The sequence below is a fragment of the Antechinus flavipes genome, chromosome 4 (genome assembly GCF_016432865.1).
Source record: "Antechinus flavipes isolate AdamAnt ecotype Samford, QLD, Australia chromosome 4, AdamAnt_v2, whole genome shotgun sequence".
NCBI lineage: Eukaryota > Metazoa > Chordata > Mammalia > Dasyuromorphia > Dasyuridae > Antechinus > Antechinus flavipes.
In genome coordinates this window covers 164,229,925-164,255,778 of record NC_067401.1, presented here as the reverse complement: position 1 = coordinate 164,255,778, position 25,854 = coordinate 164,229,925, and the positions used below count along the sequence as shown (strand labels likewise).

The 25,854-nt window shown below is 34.1% G+C and overlaps 1 protein-coding gene across 1 annotated transcript in view; it reads left to right on the top strand.

Moving 5' to 3' along the window:
• Nucleotides 1-25,854, top strand: part of ANAPC11 (anaphase promoting complex subunit 11) — a 33,311-nt gene that overhangs the window by 3,746 nt on the left and 3,711 nt on the right. Inside the window, exon 2 of the mRNA XM_051995352.1 lies at nt 1,475-1,602. Coding sequence (XP_051851312.1) covers nt 1,494-1,602 — 109 coding nt within the window. The 5' untranslated portion in view covers nt 1,475-1,493. The remainder of the gene's footprint in view (nt 1-1,474; nt 1,603-25,854) is intronic.

Here is a 25,854-nt window from a genome sequence, read left to right as displayed (position 1 = left end):
CCAATATAAATTAAACATGTGCAATTCTTCTAAACACATTTCCACATTTATCATCTGCACAAAAAAAAATCTGATCAAAAAGGGAAAAAAATGAGGAAAAAAAAAAAGCAAGCAAACAACAACAAAAAAGGTGAAAATGCTATGTTGTGGTCCACACTCAGTCATCTCTCTGGGTACAGATGGCTCTCTACATCACTAGTCTATTGGATTGGCCTGAATCACCTCATTGCTGAAAAGAGCCAAGGCCATCACAGCTGATGATCATATAATGTTGTTGCTGTGTACAATGTTCTTTTGGATCTATTCACTTCACTTAGCATCAGTTCATGTAAGTTGAAGAATTAAATTTTGAACAATTACTTTATTTTTAAAAATTTTACTAAAATGTTCTTTATTATTTTGTTATTGATTCTTTTAGTATACAAAATTTTCCTCAAACTTAATCCCACAGGAAGGAGGAAAGGGAGTGAGCATAGAGAGAGTATAAACTTTTAGAAGATGAATAATTTTTTCCCTCCATTTTTCTCCAAGCATTTTTGTTTTGATGTCCTGTTATGATCTACTTTACTATGTCTATATGTACATAGCTATGTGTAGATTTACACATGTAAATATAAGTCTGTTTCCAGTCTATACACAGGCATATGTATATTGTGTATACATATATAATTTCCCAGTATATATATAATGCTGAGTTACATTTTTAAAAATGAAAGTTAAAAACAGTTGACAAGTGTTGTGCTTCAAATAAAAGCCCTTAGGAAAAGCTTGTGAATCACAAAATCAAACCTTTAAAGTTAAAAAGATAGGAAACTCTCTGTTCCCTACTTGTCCTGTTTGATTCCTTCAAAGCTTCTTGTTAAAAATATCACATGCCAAAGGGCTATCAAACTGTGCATAGTCTTTGATCCAGAAGTGTTTCTACTGGGTCTGTATCACAAAGAAATCATAAAAAAGAGAAAAGATCCCACATGTGCAAAAATGTTTGTAGCTGCCCTTTTTGTAGTGGAAAAGAACTGGAAAACTGAGTGGATGTGCATTAGGTAGGGAATGGCTGAATAAGTTATGGTACATGAATGTTCTGGAATATTATTGTTCTATAAGAAACAAACTGCAAGATGATTTCAGAAAGGCCTGGAGAGACTTACATGAACTGATGTTGAATGAAGTGAGCAGAACCAGGACATTATTGTACAGGGCACAACAAGACTATATGGTAATGAACTCTGATAGATGTGGTTCTTTTCAAGCCAGTTCCAATAGACTTGTGATGGAGAGAGCCAACTGCATCCAGAGAGAGGACTATGGGGACTGGATCACAACATAGTATTTTCATCTTTTTTTATTGTTTGCTTCCTTGTTTTTTTCTTTCTTTCTTTCTTTCTTTTTGTGGAGCATGATAATGTGGAAATATGTTTAGATATATAAATATGTTTAGAATATTCAGCAAGATAACTCTGCTTTTCCTTCCTAGGGTACAAACTCACTTCACCATGAAGGTGAAGATTAAGTGTTGGAATGGTGTAGCCTCCTGGCTCTGGGTTGCCAATGATGAGAATTGTGGTATTTGTCGAATGGCTTTTAATGGCTGCTGCCCAGATTGTGAGTACATCTGTCTCATTATATTGCCCTTGCTTTTACTTTCTTTCTTTATTTTGGATTTTTACTACATTAATATTTGTTAATAGGCCCCAATCAAGATGAACTCATTGAAGAATTGCGTAGGTGAAGGCAATTCTTCACAGTTAACCAAGATTATGATTGTTTTGCAAAGAAAATATTTAGCTTTTGACTAAAAAGATGGGCTAATTGGGAGGTGTTTATATATGTTGTATTTTGCCTAGAAATGGACTCTACCTATAAAAATTAATCATTTGGTTATATAGTCAAAAGAATTCTTTGAACCAGACATTTTAATCACAATCTAGGATATATGTGGAATTATAGGAAACGAGGGAGTCCTTAGTTCTCTCCTTTACTGGTGAGAAAATTTAAGCTCAGGAAAATTAAATGACTTGGCTGGGAGGGGAGGGTGATTTCTGTGTCACCTCTTGACTGGAGAACCAGTATTCTTTCCATTGGGCCATGCCTCCCTGGTTTACATTTGTAGATTACTTTACAATTGACAGTTTACATTCTTAAAAAAACTGGATAGAATGAGTAGTATGAGTATAGAATTTTGGGTGACCAGATATGTGAGTTCATTAGTATTGGGAACTACAAATGCGAATACTTGTAATTATGCAAAATATTCTTTACAATTTATAGTCTTTGAGAGTTGCTTAGAATGCTTAAGAGGTTTAGTGTTGTGCCTAAAGGCAAACAGTATGTATCAGAAGTGGGACTGCACAGCAGTTCAACTATGATGTTTTGCATCATAGATTATAGAATACTGGGGCCTCAGAGAAGTGAATGGACTAACTCATAGTCACCCATTAGGGAAGGACGTTGATGGGTATGTGTGTAGGATGAGGGGGGGGTGGTGCTCTTTAAAAGATACTTTTGAGACTGAGAGGTAACTCCTTTATCTGTTCTTGTTTGAATAATTTATGATTCTGTAATTCGGTTGTTACTTAGATAGGGAGTAGTTGAGCTCATTTCAATTACAAGAATAAGTCTCTAGGGAACTGTCCTTATGTACCTTATCTTCTTTCCAGTCCCCATTCTTTTCTTTAATTCCCCTCCATTCCTTCTCTTCTCCCTAAATCAGTATCTTCCTTGATCTAGTTGAGTCCCTCAAGAGAATCCACTTACTCTCCCTTGTTCCCTTGTGAGCCTGATAAATTGTAGGATCATAGATTTAGAGATGGAAGGGACCTTACATGTCATTGAATCTAATTCCTTCATTTTGTACTTGGAAAAAGACCTCAAGAAGGAAATTGACTTTCCTAGAGTCACATAGCTATTAAGTGTCTGAATTGGGTTTTAAACAGATTATCCTGACTCAGATTTAGCATGCTATCTACAGCATTGTGCTGCATCTTTATTCTACTCCTTTGAGGCCAGTTAGAACACTCTTTCTTTAATGAATTCTTCCCTGAGTTTTTTTTCCTCAGATCTTATGTAGGTTTTTGTTTGCACACCTCTTCATTTTGTGAGATAATTATTTGTAAACAATGGCTGATTTCTTCTATTTTTATTGCCATTAGTGGATCATTTGTGATGCTAGAATTGGATTGGGATTAAGAGAAATCTTTTCATATAAGTAGGGCTACAGAACTCATAGACTACAGAGACATTATTTAAAGGTTGATTATTTCTAGGACTAGATTAGCAGACTAGAGTAACCCAGCTTTGTTAATTTCTTAATATGAAATTTGATATTGTTAATTTAGTGCTAATGTTTTTTTTCCCCACTCTGGTCAAGGTAGGAAATCACTCTAATTTTTTTTTTTTTTTTTTGCTTTGCTTTTCTTCTTCTTTTTTTTTTCTTCAGGTTTTAGATGCATTATTTGGAGATATGAGCTAGGAGTTTTGGAAGTCATTAACCCAGCATACTTTGCATAATCAAGCTGAAGTAGTGGCAAATGCACTAAAACATTATTAATCTTTCCATACTAAAAATTTCAGTGTGATCTTTGACTTTTTTTTTTTTTTAACCTAACCATACCTAATCAGATATCAAATTCTGGCAATTCTACCTCCCAGGTATCTCTTACATCTATCTCCTCTCACTATTTACACAATAGCCATCCTGGTTCAGGCCATCTTTACCCCTTATCTGGAATAATGTAATGTAACATCTTAATTGGCCTTTCAACCTCCTGTCTGTCCTTCACACTAATGCCAAAATAATCTTCCTTAATGCATAACCTGATTAAAAAAGAAACCTAGTAGAATCAAGGACTTCAACAATCTGGCTTCAGACTATCTTTCTAGCCTTACTCCCCCTTTACATGCTTTCTGTTCCAGCTAATGTGATGCTGATCTCTTACTACCCTCTCCTACTACTGTTCATTAGCATAGATTATTCCCTATATGTATTGTGTGGTACTTCCACATTATTTGCTGTTAAAAGATTTTTTTTCTCTATTCAAGATGAGCTTCTCTGATCCTCTTGATACAAGTATTTACTCTCTCAAATTCCTTTTAACACTTTCATTCTTTTCCTTGCTTTTAGACTAGTGGTTCTAAAATGTAGTGTAGGGATGGGATCTCTGGGGGTTCCTGAGAAGTTAAAAAAAACTTTTCATGATGATCCTAACATATTTTCATTTTTAACTTGATAAATATCCACATAAGCAAGAGTGTAAAACGTTTCTGAGATGAAAATGTTTAAGAATTGCTGTATTAGACTATAAGGGACAACTTTTTTTGTCTTCATGCCTAATACCTTGAAAAGTGTTTATCTATAACAAAAGTAATAAAAATTGATATTTATACAGAACTTTAAGGTGAGAGGGGTTATGCGATTTGCCCAGAATCTTATAATGTTTAAAACAATAGGTAGAACAAACTCATACTGACTGTTGATTTATCCTACCCCTGCCCCTAATTAGATTTGCAAGTTGTTATTATTGTACATTCATCTGTCATTGATTTTTATTGTGAGTTAGTAAAAAAACATTAAACTTATAGCTGATAAACAGTTCTTTATTAAATACTTGCTGAATGCATGTTTTGTACTAGGTGTTAATGTATATAAAAAGTTTAGCTACATTGAGTGATCATTTAGGTAGGTACATATACTTCAAGGATTTCAGAAGCAAAGTCAGTCCTTCTTAAGTGTAAAGATAGACAATGTTAAGTTTGGCAATGGAACAAAAATCACATTTATTTATTTTTTTTGTTTTTTGCTGGGGCACTTGGGGTTAAATTACTTGCCCAGGGTCACATAGCTAGGAAGCATTAAGTGTCTGAGGGCAGATTTGAACTCAGGTCTTTCTGACTTCAGGGCTGGTGCTCTATCCACTGCGCCACCTAGCTGCCCCACAAAAATTACATTTAGAGTCAGAAGACATAGGTTTAAATCTTTGTTGTACTTAATAATTGTGTGCCATTGGGCAAATCATTTAGATTCTTTAGGCTTCAGTTTTCTCATTAGCCAAATGAGAAAATTGGAAGGAATTGAGCTCTAATGAGCTTCTGAGTGTCTAATGTTGTGCTGTGATAAGAAACCTTTCTTCCCTCATCAGCATTGTAGTCTAGTTGGAGAATACTTATGGGTATGTTAGTTATGAAAAAAGTCCTAAAGGAAGCTAGCTTTCTCATAGTGCAGAAAAGGTTTTAATATTCATCAGAAGAAAGAATAATGAAGAAAATCTAAGAGAAATGGGTAAATTGCACAATAAAATTTTCAGAAGTCTGTGGGCTCTTTGAGTGGAACAAAGAGCAGCACTGTGAATTGGTGCCTATAGCTAGTGTGGTGGTATCTCTGACCTGTTAGAAGCAGGTGATAGAGGCAACTCATCCTGATAAAGAGAGAGACATTTTTTCCCTTTTTTGATGTGATTTTTCTTGTGTAGAATGATAAATGTAGAAATATGTGTAGAAGAATTGCCTATGTTTAACATATATTGGATCACTTGCTATCTAGGGGAGAGTGTGGAGAGAAAGGAGTGGGAAAATGAAAACACAAGGTTTTGTGAGAGTAAATGTTGAAAATTATTCATGTCCACATTTTGAAAATATTTTAATTAAAAGAGAGAGAGAGAGATCAGTTGAGTTGGGCAATATATAGTTTACCTAGGGTCTTGCAAAGTACCTAAAGCACCCTGCAGCCCATATCAGGAGTCCTAGCATAAAGTTCCAATTTAGAAACTGAAACTGTAACAAAGTAAGTGTCAAATACTGTGAAATAGTTCAACTGATTAAGAGAAATCCTTAGGAAAAGAATAACTCCAAAAGTACAAATATATAGAAAAAAAAAAAAACTGCTTGGTCACAAAGACTGTAGGAATACCTTAAATTAAGCAAGAGATAAAAGGATGAAGTTATGAATGACATTGAAGCTCAAGGGAAAAATTCACAAAGCTTTCAAATGATGATAAAGATCTTAATTCTAAAAGAGGGAAAAAAGACAGAATTTCTTTATCTCCTAGTTTTATAGAGGGAGAAAAATAAGAAATGCTGGGCTTAGAGGTGGTTTTGTTCTATGTTAAACGTTTTAGGAAATGGGAAGGAAACTGGAATATACAAGGAAAGAAGTAAAAGAAATTTACTATTTCAGAATAATTGGGGTCTGTGGAAAGAGTGTAGAAACTTGGAGGAGAAGGCTGAGGTACATCTTTTTTTTTTTTTTTTTAATTTTATTTAATAATTACTTTATATTGACAGAATCCATGCCAGGGTAATTTTTTTTACAACATTATCCCTTGCACTCGTTTCTGTTTCGATTTTTCCCCTCCCTCCCTCCACCCCCTCCCCTAGATGGCAAGCAGTTTTATATATGTTAGATATGTTGCAGTATATCCTAGATACAATATATGTTTGCAGAACCGAACAGTTCTCTTGTTGCACAGGGAGAATTGGATTCAGAAGGTAAAAATAACTCAGGAAGAAAAACAAAAATGCAGATAGTTCACATTTGTTTCCCAGTGTTCTTTCTTTGGGTGTAGCTGCTTCTGTCTGTTATTTATCAATTGAAACTCAGGTCGCTGAGGTACATCTTGAAGTTAGGTATATGAGAGTTGAGCACACAAACAGTCTGCTGTAGACTATATATTTTTACATTAAATTTAAAAAAATTTTTAACACACATTCCTTTATAAATCATATTGGGAGAGGAAAATCAGTAAAAGGGAAAAACCATGGGAGAGAAATATTGATGGTGATTTTTGTTGATTTAGAAATACATTAAACTCAGTAGTGAAAAAGGCAGTGACAAAAATGGGTTAGGAGTCAGTGAGGGAACAGCCATAAGCAAAACAAACTTCAGTAGTTAACTATGAAGTTAAAATGAGGGGCAGACTAAAGGGTAGCATGGATAATGAAGCACTATCTATATTAAACATATATGCACCAAGTAGTGTAGCATCTAAATTCTTAAAAGAGAAATTAAGAGAGCTGCAAGAAGAAATAGACAGTAAAACTATAATAGTGGGAGATCTTAACCTTGCACTCTCAGAATTAGATAAATCAAACCACAAAATAAATAAGAAAGAAGTCAAAGAGGTAAATAGAATACTAGAAAAGTTAGATATGATAGATCTCTGGAGAAAATGTAATGGAGACAGAAAGGAATACACTTTCTTTTCATCAGTTCATGGAACCTATACAAAAATTGACCATATATTAGGACATAAAAACCTCAAACTCAAATGCAGTAAGGCAGAAATAGTAAATGCATCCTTTTCAGACCATGATACAATGAAAATTACATTCAACAAAAAGCCAGGGGGAAGTAGACCAAAAAATATTTGGAAACTAAATAATCTCATACTAAAGAATGATTGGGTGAAACAGCAAATCATAGACATAATTAATAACTTCACCCAAGAAAACGATAATAATGAGACATCATACCAAAATGTATGGGATGCAGCCAAAGTGGTAATAAGGGGAAATTTCATATCTCTAGAGGCCTATTTGTATAAAATAGAGAAAGAGAAGGTCAATGAATTGGGCTTGCAACTAAAAAAGCTAGAAAAGGAACAAATTAAAAACCCCCAGTCAAACACTAAACTTGAAATTCTAAAAATAAAAGGAGAGATCAATAAAATTGAAAGTAAAAAAAACTATTGAATTGATTAATAAAACTAAGAGTTGGTTCTATGAAAAAACCAACAAAATAGACAAACCCTTAGTAAATCTGATTAAAAAAAGGAAAGAGGAAAATCAAATTGTTAGTCTTAAAAATGAAAAGGGAGAACTCGCCACTAACGAAGAGGAAATTAGAGCAATAATTAGGAGTTACTTTGCCCAACTTTATGCCAATAAATTCGACAACTTAAATGAAATAGAAAAATACCTCCAAAAATATAGCTTGCCCAAACTAACAGAGGAAGAAGTAAATATCCTAAACAGTCCCATCTCAGAAAAAGAAATAGAACAAACTATCAATCAACTTCCTAAGAAAAATTCCCCAGGACCAGATGGATTTACATGTGAATTCTACCAAACATTTAAGAACAATTAACTCCAATGCTAAATAAACTATTTGAAAAAATAGGGATTGAAGGAGTCCTACCAAACTCCTTTTATGACACAGACATGGTACTGATACCTAAACCAGGTAGGCTGAAAACAGAGAAAGAAAATTATAGACCCACCTCCCTAATGAATATTGATGCTAAAATCTTAAATAAAATATTAGCAAAAAGATTACAGAAAATCATCCCCAGGATAATACACTATGATCAAGTAGGATTTATACCAGGAATGCAGGGCTGGTTCAATATTAGGAAAACTATTAGCATAATTGACTATATCAATAACCAAACAAACAAAAACCATATGATCATCTCAATAGATACAGAAAAAGCATTTGATAAAATGAGGGGCAGAAGCAAAATGCCTTGAGCTAATTTTTAAGTTATGTAACATGGGGCAGCTATGTGGCACAGTGGATAGAGCAATATCCTTGAAGTCAGAAGGACTTGAGTTCAAATCTAGTTTCAGACTCAATACTTCCTGGCTCTGTGGTCCTAGGCAAATCATTTAACTCCAATTGTCTCAGCAACAAAAATAAATCAAAATCAAAATCAAAATTTAATTTAATTTAATTTAAAGTTTATGTAGCAATCTTGATATCAGGCAAATAAATTACACAATTTAATTAAAAGATTATACTGAGACCAAAGATGAACTAGAGACCATTACTGATCACAAAATAGAAAATTTTGATTACATCAAATTAAAAGGCCTTTGTACAAACAAAACTAATGCAAACAAGATTAGAAGGGAAGCAACAAACTGGGAAAACATTTTCACAGTTAAAGGTTCTGATAAAGGCCTCATTTCTAAAATATATAGAGAACTGACTCAAATTTATAAGAAATCAAGCCATTCTCCAATTGATAAATGGTCAAAGAATATGAACAGACAATTTTCAGAGGATGAAATTGAAACTATTACTACTCATATGAAAGAGTGTTCCAAATCATTATTGATCAGAGAAATGCAAATTAAGACAACTCTGAGATACCACTACACACCTGTCAGATTGGCTAAGATGACAGGAAAAAATAATGATGAATGTTGGAGGGGATGCGGGAAAACTGGGACACTAATACATTGTTGGTGGAGTTGTGAACGAATCCAACCATTCTGGAGAGCAATCTGGAATTATGCCCCCAAAATTATCAAATTGTGCATACCCTTTGATCCAGCAGTGTTTCTATTGGGCTTATATCCCAAAGAAATACTAAAGAAGGGAAAGGGACCTGTATGTGCCAAAATGTTTGTAGCAGCCCTATTTGTAGTGGCTAGAAACTGGAAAATGAATGGATGCCCATCAATTGGAGAATGGCTGGGTAAATTGTGGTATATGAATGTTATGGAATATTATTGTTCTGTAAGAAATGACCAGCAGGATGAATACAGAGAGGACTGGCGAGACTTACATGAACTGATGCTAAGTGAAATGAGCAGAACCAGGAGATCATTATACACTTCGACAACGATATTATATGAGGACATATTTTGATGGAAGTGGATTTCTTTGACAAAGAGACCTAACTGAGTTTCAATTGACAAATGACGGACAAAAGCAGCTACACCCAAAGAAAGAACACTGGGAAATGAATGTGAACTATCTGCATTTTTGTTTTTCTTCCCGGGTTATTTATACCTTCTGAATCCAATTCTCCCTATGCAATAAGAGAACTGTTTGGTTCTGCAAACATATATTGTATCTAGGATATACTGCAACATATCCAACATATAAAGGACTGCTTGCCATCTAGGGGAGGGGATGGAGGGAGGGAGGGGAAAAAAATCGGAAAAGAAACGAGTGCAAGGGATAGTGTTGTCAATATAAAGTAATCATTAAATAAAAATTTAAAAAAATTATACTGAAAGGTACTACAGATAATGAAATAATATTTGTTCTGTAACATGTGCAACAAGTGACACAGCATCTTAATATTTTCAGGAATTTTAGGGAGAGAAATAGCAAAGTTATTTCAGAATTACACAAAACTAATAAGAAAGAAGACAGAAGTTGATCTGAATTGAATGTTTAGAAAAGTTAGATATGATCAATATCTGAATTTTTTTTCATTTATTTAATATTTTTCCTCACTTTAATTAAAAAGTAATTTTTTTAACATTTGTTTTAAAATTTTTTGAATTTGGGGCAACTAGGTGATACAGTGGTTAGAGTACAAGTCCTGAAGTGAGGAGGACCTGAATTCAAATCTTACCTCAAAAACTTAACACTTCCTAGCTGTGTAACTCTGGGCAATTCACTTAACCCCAATTGCCTCCACAAAAGAAAAAAAAATTTTTTTTGAGTTCTAGGTTCTCTCCCTTATCCCCATCCACAATTAAGAAACTATATGTGAAGTTAATGCAAAGCATTTCCATAAAGGTCAAGTTGTGGGAGAAAAAAAACAACATAGATTTCCTATCCTAATGAAAATAAAAATTTAAGTTTAAACTAGAGAAGACACTTCAATCTGTATTCAGTTTTCCCATCTTTCCTCCAATATTAATCATTAGTTTTTTCTGTCAATTTAGCCAATCTGAGAGGTATGAGTTGTTTTAATTTGCATTTCTCTAATCAATTGTAAATTTAGAGCATTTTTTCATATGTCTATAGATGGCTTTAATTTCTTTATCTGAAAATTGTTCATACTGACCATTTATTAATTGGGGAATGATTTGTATTCTTATAAATTTGACACAATTCTTTACATATTTTTAGAAATGTGACTTTTATCATAAACACTGGCTGTAAAGATTCCCCCCCCCCCAGCTTTGTATTTCCCTTTTAATCTTGGTTGTGTTAGTTTTGTGTGTATATGTGTAAACATATTATCATAAGTTTCTCTTGTTTTTTTACTAAATTTTCTCCAGATTCTGTTTTCCTTCTAATCTTGTCTATATCGATTTTAGTTGTTCAAAATCTTTTTAATACAATTAAAATTATCCATTTTATACCTCATAGTACTCACTCTCTGATTATTCATAAAGTGTTCTCTTATCCATGTCTACCTCACAGTACAGTTTAAGATCTGGTACTGCTAAATTTCCTTCCTTATTTATTTATTGCTTATTTTTATTTTCTTTTTCTCATTTAATCTTTTTAAAAAAATTACTAGTATATAATTTTCCAATTATATGTAAAGATCTCTTCTTCCCCAAATAATAATAGCTTTTTATTTTCAAAATATATGCAAAGATGGGTTTCAACATTTAGCCCATTCTGACTTGCTTGGGCCACCCAACCCCCACTGGATCTGATCTGCTCAGGCTGTCCTAACCCCCCATCAAGATACTTAATAAAATAGCTTCCATCAACTAAAATGGACTTTGATAGCTCCCTTTGCTGCCAGAACTTTCTGTCCTCTTGAGAACTGCATTCTCAGTGCAAAACTCCATTTTCCATAGATCTGCCACTATAGAAGTCAGTCTCTTGGTAAACTGATTTCGATCTAACAATAAACTTTCATTTTGCAACTAATATTCAGGAATGAGTGAATTCTTTCATTCCTAAAACCTGTGGCCAATTTAATGGGGATTCTTAATAACTCTCTTATAGCCACTAACCTCTAGACCACCAGGAATCTAGACCACTCAAACAGCATTAATATCACTGACAAATCTCAGCTGCAAGAGATAGAAAAAGGAATTCCAATGAAAATAATTGTAGACAAAATAAAATATTTGGGCATTTACTTACCAAGACAAGTTCAAGAATTATATGAACACAGTTACAAAATACTTCTCACACAAATACAATCAGATCTAAACAACTGGAAAAATGACAATTGCTCACAGGTGGGCCATGCTAATATAATAAAAATAACAATTCCGCCTAAATTGGTCTGGTCTACTTGTGTGTCATACCAATCAAACTGCCAAAAAAATATTTTATAGAACTAGAAAAAATAACAAAATTCATCTGGAAGAACTAAAGGTCAAGGGAATTAATGAAAAAAAAATACAAAGGAGGTTGTTTAGCAGTACCATACCTTGAATATAAAGCAGCTGTCATCAAAATGATTTGGCACTGGCTAAGTGGTAGATCAGTGGAATCGATTAGATACAAATGACACAATAATCAAGGCCTATAGTAGTCTTGTATTTGATAAATCCCCAAACTCCAGCTTCTGGAATAAGAACTCACTATTTGATAATAAATCAGTAGGAAAACTGGAAAATAATATGTCAGAAGGATGTCCATCAATTGGAGAATGGTTGAGTAAATTGTGGTATATGAATGTTATGGAATATTACTATTCTGTAAGGAATGACCAGCAGGATGAATATAGAGAGGACTGGTGAGACTTACATGAACTGATGCTGAGTGAAATGAGCAGAACCAGGAGATCATATATATACCTCAAATGATACTCTTTGAGGATGTATTCTGATGGAAGTGGATCTCTTTGATAAAGAGAGCCTTAATTGATCAAAGATGGACAGAAGCAGCTACACCCAGAGAAAGAACACTGGGAAATGAATATAAACTGCTTGCATTTTTGTTTTTCTTCCCGGGTTATTTATACCTTCTGAATTCAATTCTCCCTGTGCAACAAGAAAACTGTTCGGTTCTGCACACATATATTGTATTTAGGATATACTGCAACCCATTCAACATATAAAGGACTGCTTGCCATCCGGGGGAAGGGGTGGAGGGAGGGAGGGGAAAAATCAGAACAGAAGTGAATGCAAGGGATAATGCTGTAAAAAATTACCCTGGCATGCGTTCTATCAATAAAAAGATATTTTAAAAAATAATAATAATATGTCAGAAACTTGGCATAGACTTACATCTCACACCCCATTCTAAAATAAGGTCAAAATGGATACATGATTTGGGGATAAAGGATGATACCATGAACAAATTAGGAGAGCAAGAGATAATTTACCTATCAGATCTTTGGAGAAGGGAGGAATTTTGACCAAAGAAGAACTAGAGAACATTATGAAAGGCAAAATGAACAACTTTGATTACATTAAATTTAAAAACTTTTGCACAAACAAAACCAATATAAACAAGATTAAAAGGGAAGTACACAGCTGGCTAAAAATTTTTTTACAGCCAATCCTCAACAATGAGAGGTTCCAAATCAGTTCCAATTGATCAGTAATGAACAGAACCAGCTACACTCAGTGAAAGAACACTGGGAAATGAATGTCGACCACATCATAACATTTACACTCTTTCTGTTATTGTTTGCTTGCATTTTTGTTTTTCTTCCCAAGTTATTTTTACCTTCTTTCTAAATCCGATTTTTCTTGTGCAACAAGATAACTATATAAATATGTATACATATATTGTATTTAACATATACTTTGATTTTTTTTATTTTGAAAAAAATTTCTTTACAACATTATCCCTTGCACTTACTTCTCTTCTGACTTTTTCCCTCCACCCCCTCCCCCAGATGGCAAGCAGTCCTATACATGTTAAATATGTCACAGTATATCCTAGATACTATATATGTGTGCAGATCCGAACAGTTCTCTTGTTGCACAGGAAGAATTGGGTTCAGAAGGTAAAAATAACCCGGAAGAAAAACCAAAATGCAAACAGTTTATATTCATTTCCCAGTGTTCTTTCTTTGGTTGTAGCTGTTTCTGTCCATCATTGATCAATTGAAACTGAGTTAGATCTTCTCTTTGTCGAAGAAATCCACTTCTGTCAGAATACATCCTCATATAGTATCATTGTTGAAGTATATAATGATCTCCTGGTTCTGCTCATTTCACTTAGCATCAGTTCATGTAAGTCTCTCCAAGCCTCTCTGTATTCATCCTGCTGGTCATTTCTTACAGAACAATAATATTCCATAACATTCATATATCACAATTTACCCAACCATTCTCCAATTGATGGGCATCCATCCATTTTCCAGTTTCTAGCCACTACAAACAGGGTTGCCACAAACATTTTGGCAATATAGGTCCCTTTCCCTTCTTTAGTATCTCTTTGGGGTATAAGCCCAGTAGTAGCACTGCTGGATCAAAGGGCATGCACAGTTTGATAATTTTTTGGGCATAATTCCAGATTGCTCTCCGGAATGGTTGGATTCATTCACAACTCCACCAACAATGCATCAGGGTCCCCGTTTTCCTGCATTCCCTCCAATATTCATCATTATTTTTTCCTGTCATCTTTGCCAATCTGACAGGTGTGTAGTGGTATCTCAGAGTTGTCTTAATTTGCATTTCTCTGATCAACAGTAATTTGGAACACTCTTTCATACGAGTGGAAATAGCTTCAATTTCATCATCTGAAAATTGTCTGTTCATATCCTTTGACCATTTATCAATTGGAGAATGGCTTGATTTTTTATAAATTTCAGTTCTCTATATATTTTGGAAATGAGGCCTTTATCAGAACCTTTAACTGTGAAGATGTTTTCCCAGTTTATTGCTTCCCTTCTAATTTTGTTTGTACAAAGGCTTTTTAATTTGATATAATTAAAATTTTCTATTTTGTGATCAATAATGATCTCTAGTTCATCTTTGGTCACAAATTTCTTCCTCCTCCACAAGTCTGAGAGGTAAATTATCCTATGTTCCTCTCATTTATTTATAATCTTGTTCTTTATGCCTATTCATGGACCCATTTTGTCCTTATCTTGGTATATGGTGTTAAATGTGGGTCTACTTTGACATATTTAACATATATGGAACTACCTGCCATCTAGGGGAGGGAGTGGAGGGAATGAGGGGAAAAGTTAGAACAGAAGTTTTTGCAGGGGTCAATGTTGAAAAATTACCCATGTATATGTTTTGTTAATAAAAAAATAATAATAAAAGCGGCTAGCATTTATAGAGTGCTTTAACATTTAACACTTTACATGTGTTGTACACAAGAAAACTACATGATAATCCATGCACTATATACACCATAGGGATGTTGTAGGGACAGTACTCCATAAACTAAAAAGTTTTCTAAAAATTTAAGTTATTTTCTATTCAACTTTTGCCTTACTTAAATTCAGATATGTTGAGAACTTCCATATTTCCTCAATAGTCTTGAAAGTGATAATGAACTGGTCTTTATCAACTTGTATAGAGACAAGCCTCGCTGAGAGTTCCTAAAAACCAAAAAAACAAACAAACAAACAAAAAAAACACTTTACATGTGTATCTCATTTGATTTTCATTTAATTTTAAACACAGATTAACATTGAGCAAGAATCAGTGTTACCTGATAGATAACTTCGGAGTTCTACTACTTATAACCACACAATTTCAAGGACACTGGAAGAAAACTGCCAGCGTGTCAAATGAACATCCTGCAGGAGCTTTAAAGGAGGTTATAGATAAGAGGAACAGTAGGCAGCTTCATTTCTGGAGTCAGGAATACTCAAAGTCAGCCTCCAGACTTATTAACTGAGTGACCTTGGAAAAGTATTTTAATCACTTGTCTGCCTCAGTTTTCTTACCTATAAAATGGAGAAAACAATAGCATTTACCTCTCAGCATTGTTGTGATTATAAAAGGGGATGACATTTACAAAGAGGCTTAATAAATATTTGTTGCTGTAACAAGATCACATGATGATCAACTTGAATCTTTTCAACCATGAAATGATTCAAGGAAATTCCAATAGACTTGTGATAGAAAGTATCATCCACAAACAGAGAGATGATTATGGAGACTGGATCAAAGCAAAGTATTTTTATCTTTTGTTGTTGTTTGCTTGGTTTTTTCCCTCATTTGATCTGATTTTTTGTGTGCAACATAACGAATATGGAAATATGTTTAGAAGAATTGTACATGTTTAACCTATATTGGATTGCTTGCTGTCTAGGGAAAAGGGGGAGTGGGGAAGAAAGTAAGAAAGATTTGGCACACAAAATTGTGCAAAGGTGAATATAGAAAATTATCTTTGAACATATTTGGAAAAATAAAAAAATTGTTAAATAAAAAAAAAACTTAACAGCCAGTGTTTATGATAAAGGTCTCATTTCTAAAATATATAAAGAACTGTGTCAAATTTATAAGAATACAAATCATTCCCCAATTGATAAATGGTCAGTGTGAACAAACAGTTTTCAGATGAAGAAATTAAAGCCATCTATAGTCATATGAAAAAAAATGTTCTAAATCTCTATTCATTAGAGAAATGCAAATTAAATAACTCACCTCTCAGATTGGCTAAGTTGGCAGGAAAATCTTATGGTAAATATTGGAGGGAATATGGGAAATCTGGAATACTAATACATTGTTGATGGGCTTATGAAGTGATCCATCCATTCTGGAGAACAACTTAAAACTATGCCCAAAGGGCTACAGAACTGTGCATAATCTTTGACCCAGTAGTACCATTACTGGATCTATGTTCCACAGAAATCATAAAAGAGGGGAAAGGACCCACATGAGCAGCTGTTTTTGTAGTAACAAAATTAGAAAGGAGTGGATGCCCATCAATTGGGGAATGGCTGAACAAGTTATGGCACATGAAGGTAATGGAATGTTATTGTTCTTTTAAAAATGATGAACGAGCTGATTATAGAAAGGCCTGGAACGATTTACGTGAATTGATAATGAGCGAACAAGCAGAACTAGGAACAGATTGCACATAATAACAGCAAAAATGTGCGATGATCAACTATGAAAGACTTGGTTCTTCTCAGTGGTTCACTGGTCCAAAATAATCCCAATAGATTTTGGATAGAAAATGCCATCTGTATCCAGAAAAAGAACATTCTATGTTCACTTTTTTTTTTTCTGTTTTTAAATTTTTCCCATGGTTTTTCACCCTTGCTCTGATTTTTCTCTCCCAACATGATTCATAAAGCAATGTGTATTAAAAATATATAAACTTATCAAAAAAAAAAAAAAAGAAAGAAAAGGTGAAAATAGTATGTTTTGATCTGCATTCGGTCTCTGTAATTCTTTCTCTAAATGTGGTTAGTATTTTTCATCCAAAGTTTTCTGGAATTGCCTTGAATCACTAAATTGCTGAGAAGAGCCAAATCTATAAAATTGATCAGCACACAATCTTTTTTTTTAATATTTTATTTTATTTTATAATAACTTTGTATTGACAGAATCCATGCCAGGGTAATTTTTTTTTTTTACAACATTATCTCTTGCACTCGCTTCTATTCCGATTTTTCCCCTCCCTCCCTCCACCCCCTCCCCTAGATGGCAAGCAGTCCTTTATATGTTAAATATGTTGCAGTATATCCTAGATACAATATATATGTGCAGAACTGAGCAGTTCTCTTGTTGCACAGGGAGAATTGGATTCAGAAGGTAAAAAACAACTCGGAAAGAAAAACAAAAGTGCAAATAGTTCACATTCGTTTCCCAGTGTTCTTTCTTTGGGTGTAGCTGCTTCTGTCCATCATTTATCAATTGAAATTGAGTCTTTGTCAAAGAAATCCACTTCCATCAGAATACATCCTCATACAATATCGTTGTCGAAGTGTATAATGATCTCCTGGTTCTGCTCATTTCACTTAGCATCAGTTCATGTAAGTCTCTCCAAGCCTCTCTGTATTCATCCTGCTGGTCATTTCTTATAGAACAATAATATTCCATAACATTCATATACCACAATTTACCCAACCATTCTCAAATTGATGGGCATCCATTCATTTTCCAGTTTCTAGCCATCACAAAAAGGGCTGCCACAAACATTTTGACACATACAAGTCCCTTTCCCTTCTTTAATATTTCTTTGGGATATAACCCCAGTAGTAACACTGCTGGATCAAAGGATATGCACAGTTTGATAACTTTTTGGGCATAATTCCAGATAGCTCTCCAGAATGGTTGGATTCGTTCACAACTCCACCAACAATGCATCAGTGTCCCAGTTTCCCTGCATCTCCTCCAACATTCATCATTATTTTTTCCTGTCATCTTAACCAATCTGGCAGGTGTGTAGTGGTATCTCAGAGTTGTCTTAATTTGCATTTCTCTGATGAATAGTGATTTGAAACACTCTTTCATATGAGTGGTAATAGTTTCAATTTCATCATCTGAAAATTGTCTGTTCATATCCTTTGACCATTTATCAATTGGAGAATGGCTTGAATTCTTATAAATTTGAGTCAGTTCTCTATAAATGTTAGAAATGAGGCCTTTGGGGTTGCAAGTTGGTGCAGTGGATGGAGCACCAGCCCTGAAGTCAGGAGGACCTGAGTTCAAATTTGACCTCAGATACGTAAAACTTCCTAGCTGTATGACCCTGGGCAAGTCACTTAACCCTAATTGCCTCTGCAAAAAAGAAATGAGGCCTTTATTAGAACCCTTGAATGTAAAAAATGTTTTCCCAATTTATTGCTACTTCCCTTCTAATCTTGTCTGCATTAGTTTTGTTTGTACAAAAACTTTTTAACTTAATCTATTTAAAATTATCTATTTTGTGTTCAATAATGATCTCTAGTTCTTCTTTGGTCACAAATTCAAGTTCTAAGTGCTAACTGTCATAAGAATGTACCAGAAAGACAGATTACATGACTCAGGCAGGTATTTTTAGGTTGTCAGTAGGTAATTTGAAACTATAAGATATATAAACTAGGGCAAATGAAAAAGCAGTGTAAAAGTTAGTTGATAAGGTTTGGTGTAGTGTTCTTGTTGGTCTTATGGAGGTCTTGAAGCATCCTTCATATTTCAGTAGAGTAATCACCAGTAATAGCTTAGGGATAAAGTCCAAATTCTTTATTATCTCCTTCATAGTATAGTTTCCTTGCCTGGGCTAGCTTTCTGGAGCCCATCCTTCAGATGGGCCTTGGTCTCAGTGGAGGAAGCAGGAGGACAGGCTAGCCACCATGGTGGTGTGAGATGGAGTGAATGAATCTGGCTCTGACCCTGGCTGAGTTTATCCCAGTTTATATGCTTTACACTGAGTATAAACCAATCATTATATCACTAGGAAGCCATTATTTGTAAGATTAAATCAATCATAGTGAATTTAGAATTATTAAGCACCATGCTAAATAAGACAATAACCATTGTCTTATTAATTCCACTGACTTAACACTTTGTAAGAATCCTTATTTTACAGAGTTCTGGCCCATAACAGTTTGGGTCAGTTCCTTTCACCTGAAGGAAAAGATAGTAATTCCCATTAACCTAAGTCATGTGAACAAATAATCTGGATTGGTTTCTAGATGGTCTAGGGCAAGACTTGAACAAGTTAGAGTTTAATCGGATTTAACAGATGAAGAGATCTGCCTTTCTCTTATTATTAGTACATGTGAACAGTGTCAACAATTGTTTATGGTGTGCATTTTTTTGTTTGTATTAAAGAAAAATTAGAATAGCACATAGAAAAACTGAGAAAGCAATACAAGTCCATCACAAGGTGGGGGAGGGGGAAAGAAGCAAAGAGAAAATGATTTGGAGATTATATTTCAGGAATAAAGAGTTATATTTTAAACTAAATTTCAACATCTGTAAGTATTGAATAAGTCTTCTCACTTTTTAATTGCTTCTCTGGCTAATCTTTTAGTTTCTGTTTAGTCTTCAACTTTTGAATGACCAACCAAGTACATACTTTTGTTTAACATTCATTTCCCAAGTCAAATTATCTAGCTTAATAAATTGGTCTCTGTGGACAGCATCTCTATTTTTATTTGTTTTCCAGAGATTTTCTTTTTGGGTCAGTTCCTTTTACCTGAAGGAAAAGATAGTAATTCCCATTAACCTAAGTCATGTGAACAAATAATCTGGATTGGTTTCTAGATGGTCTAGGGCAAGACTTGAACAAGTTAGAGTTTAATCGGATTTAACAGATGAAGAGATCTGCCTTTCTCTTATTATTAGTACATGTGAACAGTGTCAACAATTGTTTATGGTGTGCATTTTTTTGTTTGTATTAAAGAAAAATTAGAATAGCACATAGAAAAACTGAGAAAGCAATACAAGTCCATCACAAGGTGGGTAATCCACCTTGGTAATCCAATTGGTAATCCAGACATCTATACCTTTGGTGATGAGTTGGTTATTTGTATACATGAGTTTGTCTGTAGTTGACACTTTTGCTTGCTCAATCCATTTGGCAGCTGCTTCCAGTGATGTGATGTGTCTGTCGTCCAGAAAATGTATTACTTATGTTTCCTTCTTTTTGCTCTGTTTCTCTTCATTTTTTAGAATAGATCTTGCTCTGGTCCCAGAGGAGACCCCGAGGAGAAAGTACCTCAAACCAGCCCCTTCTCTTCCATTATTTTTGCAAGCACTATTGACATACAGTGTTAGAATATGATTCCTGGTATGGTTGCCTGTACCAATTTCTAGAGCTTTTTTTACTCTGCCAAATCCTAGGATTTTATTTTCTATTTATCTCAACTCTCTCCAAAGGTTTGGTAGGAAAAGAAAGTGACTGACCTATAAAGAATGTTTCTATAGATGCTTCTTATAATTTTAAGGAAAAATACTTTTTTACTTATGCTTTCAAGTGTTTTTAATAGGAATGAATATTGTAGTTTTATCAATATTTCTGCATCTGTTGATATATGATCTTTGTTACTTTTGTTATTGATAGCATCAATTATATTAATAGTTTAACTTTTGTTAAACCATCCTTTTATTCCTGGTATAAATCCCTCCTGTTTATAATTATATTTTGTACTATATTGTAGTCTCCTCTCCTAGCTAGTACTGTATTTAGGATTTTTGCATCTATTCATTAACTAAAGTGGTCTATAATTCTCTTTTGCTCTTCCTGTTTAGTTATTAGGATCACATTTGTTTCATAAAGAGAATTTGGTATGACTCCTTTGCCTATTATTCCAATAATTTATTTAACATTGGAATTATGCTTTTTTAAAATGTTTGGTAGCATTCACTTGTTCATCCATCTGGACTTTAAAAATTGCTTTGGACAATTAATCTAGTCAATTTTCAGTGAGCATTTAAGTATCCACAATGTTCTAGGCATTGTGCTAAGAATTGGAGTGCTAAGAATGACCAGAGAGGGGGGAACCTATCAACATATTTTTTCCTAGCTGTTCCATTAGTTTTCCCAGACACAAGCATAGAAATCGGAAAATTTTTCAGACATTTCTTTATAAACACCTGGTAGATCTGAAGCATTATCATTGAACTCTTCAAGGCCGTCTTGAAAATGAGAGAGCTCCAGTTATCAAGAGCTAGACAGCACTCAGTCATCATCATCATTTATGTATTCCTTGTGTACCATAGTGGGCAATGTGTGAGGATATCACATACAAAAGAGGTATTGTATGCCTGTGAATAAATTTAACCTGAAGTAATCTCCATTTCATCAGATTCTTTTGTATTCTATATAGTAAGATCCAAGATGTTCTTGCTGGCACCTAGGACAAGAAAAAACCTTTTAGATACCAGTAGACAGTCCTTCATAGATTTGATTAAAAATATTTCCTTGTTCTTCAGTTTGATTTTCCCTAAAGATGGCTCTATTTAAGACTATTATATTATTCATGAAGTACCAATGGGATTTTTGATTCCATGTGACATATAAAACTTAGAACAATAATCTGCACCCATGAGGCACTATACAATTTTGTCTTCAGTCAGGCATATATTGAGTCTTTCTCATGTGCCAAGGATGGTGCAGTGAGCTAGGGATGCAAAGAAAGGGAAAAGACAGTCCTTGCCGTTTAGTAGCTACTGTCTAGTGGGAGACAGTAACAACAACAATGTATAAATAAGGTACTTAGTAGAAAAATAGAAATTCATTAACAGAACCTAGACACTAGAATGAAGGACTGGAAAAAACTTCCTACAGAAGATGGGATTTTAGCTGGAACTTGAAAGAAGCAATGGAGTCCAGGAATTGGAGATGAGAAAAGAGAGCATTGTTGGCATGGGAGACAGAGAAAATACCTGGAGCCAAGAAATTAAATGCCTTATTTGAGAAATTCCAAGGAGGGTTGGGGTGTGTGCTAGATTATGAAGAACTTTGAAAACTAAATAGAAGATTTTATATTTGATATTGGAGATGATAGCCATTGGAATTATATTGAGGAAAGGAATGACAGACCTGTGCTTTAAAAAAAAAAAAATCACTAGTGGCTGAATGGAGCATGGATTTGAAGGAGGAAAGACTTGAGAGAGTGAAATCCAGCACCAAGCTACTGCTGATGAATGCCTGCATAGAGTGGTAGCAATGTCAGGAGAGATAAGAAACCAGAACCCAGAATAGAGGTATTTCTTAGGATTCACAGAAATTCAGGTGGAAAGGATTTCCAATCCTTCTTCAACATTCCCAGTGTTGAAGAGTCAGTCAGTTTCTGTTGGAAGACTTTGAGTTTACAGGGAATCCACTGACTCTAGAGGCAGTATCTTTTTAAAGTTTTTTTATGCTTTTTATTTTTTATGTTACAATCAGTTTCATGAAATGCCTCCCCAATGAGGTTTCCCTTGTAACAAACAAAAAAATTAAATCAGCAAATATTTAGTCAGGCAGCGTGCTAAGGGTGAGCAAGTATAAGTATTACTTGCTTATATCTTTTAAGAGGAGAAAACATACATAAATAAGGATGTAAAGAATATATATATGGTAATTTTGGGAGCTAGATGATAAGAAAAGGCTTCCTGAAAATGGTGGCACTTGAATTAAGTCTTCCTACAAGTGAGGGGAATATATTTCACACGTGGAAAATGTGAGAAATGCTAAAAATTAGATTTTCACAAGATGTTGCAATTTCAGAGTGGTATAATAAGTACTACCAACGAATCAGCTTTCAGAAGAAAAAACCTAGCCTGACCAAATTGCCCTTGCTTAATGGGCTCATTGCATATGATACACCTGAGCTAGAGATCACAGCCATTTTTTGAACATGGGATAAATGACCAGAGAGGGGGGAACCTATCAACATGTAAGGGATTGATAATAAATAATAAATAAGAGTGTAACCTAGAAGAGCTTGGAGGGAGGGACTGCACTGGGACTACTAGTATAAAGCTTTCTCTTGCTTTTGTATTGGTGGGCTTCTCTTATTGTAGGAGATGTGCATTTTTGCAAGAATTGTACTAAAAAGATTCTTCTTTCACTCTGGACTTATGATTTATTATTGGGTTCAGGGCTAAGTATTGCTCTAGCTTGGTGAGTCCCTTTATAACAAAAAATAATCAGAAAAAGGCATAAAGATGAGTGATAGAAGATTCTTTTTTTAAATATTTGTTTGTTTATTATAGCTTTTTATTTACAAGATATATGCATGAGTATCCTTGATCCTTGCAAACCTTCTGTTCCAACTTTTCCCCTCCTTTCCTCCCACCCCCTCTCCTAGATGGCAGGTAGACCAATACATGTTAAATATGTTAAAGTACATGTTAAATACAATAAATGTATACATGTCTATACAGTTATTTTGCTGCACAAGAAAAATCGGACTTAGAAATAAGGTAAAGATAACCTGAGAAGAAAATCAAAAATGCAAGCGGATAAAAACAGAGGGAGTGGAAATGCTATGTTGTGGTTCACACTCATTTCCCAGAGTTCCTTCGCTGGGTGTAGCTGGTTCTCTTCATTATTGAACTGGAACTGATTTGGTTCATCTCATTGTCGAAGAGGGTCACGTCCATCCGAATTGATCATTATATGGTATTATTGTTGAAGTGTATAATGATCTCCTGATTCTCTTCATTTCATTTAGCATCAGTTCATGTAAGTGTCTCCAGACCTTTCTGAAATCATCCTGCTGGTCATTTCTTACAGAAAAATAATATTCTATAACATTTATATACAACTTATTCAGCCATTTTCCAGTTGATGGGCATCCTTTCAATTTCCAGTTTCTAGCCACTACAAACAGGGCTGCTACAAACATTTTTGCACCTATGGGTCCCTTTCCCTTCTTAAGATCTCTTTGGGATATAAGCCCAGTAGTAAAACTGATGGATCAAAGGGTATGCACAGTTTGATAACTTTTTGAGCATAGTTCTAAATTGCTCTCCAGAATGCTTGAATGCATTCACAATTCCACCAACAATGTATCAGTGTCCCAGTTTTCCCACATCCCCCTCTAACATTCACCATTGATCTTTTTCTGTCATCCTAGCCAGTCTGAATGATGTGTAGTGAGTGGTATCTCAGAGTTGTCTTAATTTGCATTTCTCTGATCAATAATGATTTGAAGCATTTTTTCATATGGCTTAGAAATATTTTCTATTTTTTTCATCTGAAAATTGTTTGTTCATATCCTTTGACCATTTATCAATTGGAGAATAGTTTGATTTCTTATAAATTAGAGTCAATTCTCTATATATTTTGGAAATGAGGCCTTTATCAGAACCTTTGACTGTAAGAATGTTTTCCCAATTTATTGCTTCCCTTCTAATCTTGTTTGCCTTAGTTTTGTTTCTACAAAAGTTTTTTAATTTGATATAATCAAAATTTTCTATTTTGTGATCAATAATCTCTAGTTCTTTGGTCATAAATTCCTTCCTCCTCCACAGGTCTGAGAGGTAAACTATCCTATGTTCTTCTAATTTATTTATAATCTCATTCTTTATGCGTAGATCATAAACCCATTTTGACCTTATCTTGGTATACAGTGTTAAGTGTGGGTCAATGCCTAGTTTCTTCCATATTTATTTCCAATTTTCTCAGCAATTTTTGTCAAACAGTGAATTCTTTTCTCAATAACTGAGGTCTTTGGGTTTGTCAGACACTAGATTATTAAAGTTATTGACTATATTGTCCTATGAACCTAACTAGTGCTATATTAAAGCTTTGCAATTATTGTCTCATTTGATCTTCACAACAACCCTTAGAGCCATAAGCTCTCATTTTATAGTTGAGGAAATTGAGGAAAACAGCTAATCTATTTCTTAGCCAATAACAAATGGTTTTGGTGACTGTTGTTTTATAATATAGTTTTAGATTTGGTACAGCTATGCCACCTTCATTTGATTTTTTTTTTCATTAGTTCCCTTGAAAATCTTAACCTTTTGTTCTTTCATATGAATTTTGTTATTTTTTCTAAGTCAGTAAAATAGTTTCTTGGGAGTTTGGCATAACACTAAATAAATAGATTAGTTTAGGCAGTATTGTCATCTTTATTATATTCACTTAATATTTTTCCATTTGGTTAAATCTGACTTTATTTGTGTGGAAAGTGTTTTGTAGTTTTGCTCATATAGTTCCTCACTTTCCCTTGGCAGATAGATTCCCAAATATTTTATACTATCGGCAGTTACTTTAATGGAATTTCTCTTTGTATCTCTAACTGGTGGATTTTGTTAGTAATATATAAGAGTGCTCATGAGTTATGTGTGTTTATTTTGTATTCTGCAACTTTGCTAAAGTTATGGAATATTTCTAATAGCTTTTTAGTAGAATCTCTGAGGTTCTCTAAGTATCCCATCATATCATCTGCAAAGAGTGATAATTTGGTTTCCTCATTCCTATTCTAATTCCTTTAATCTCTTTCTCAACTCTTACTGCCGAAGCTAACATTTCTAATACAATATTGAATAGTAGTGGTGAAAGTAGGTAACCTTGTTTCACCCCTGATCTTATTGGGAATGATTCCAGTTTATCTCCATTACATATAATGCTTGCTGATGATTTTAAATAGATACTACTGACTATTTTAAGGAAAAGTCCATCTATTCGTACACTCTCAGGTGTTTTTAATAGGAATGGATGTTGGATTTTATCAAATGCTTTTTCTGCGTCAATTATACTAATAGTTTTCCTAATATTGAACCAGCCCTGCATTCCTGATATTAATCCTATTTGGTTGTGGTGTATTATCCTGGGGGTGATTTTCTGTAATCTTTTTGTTAATATTTTATTTAAGATTTTTGCATCAATGTTCATTAGGGAGATTGGTCTAT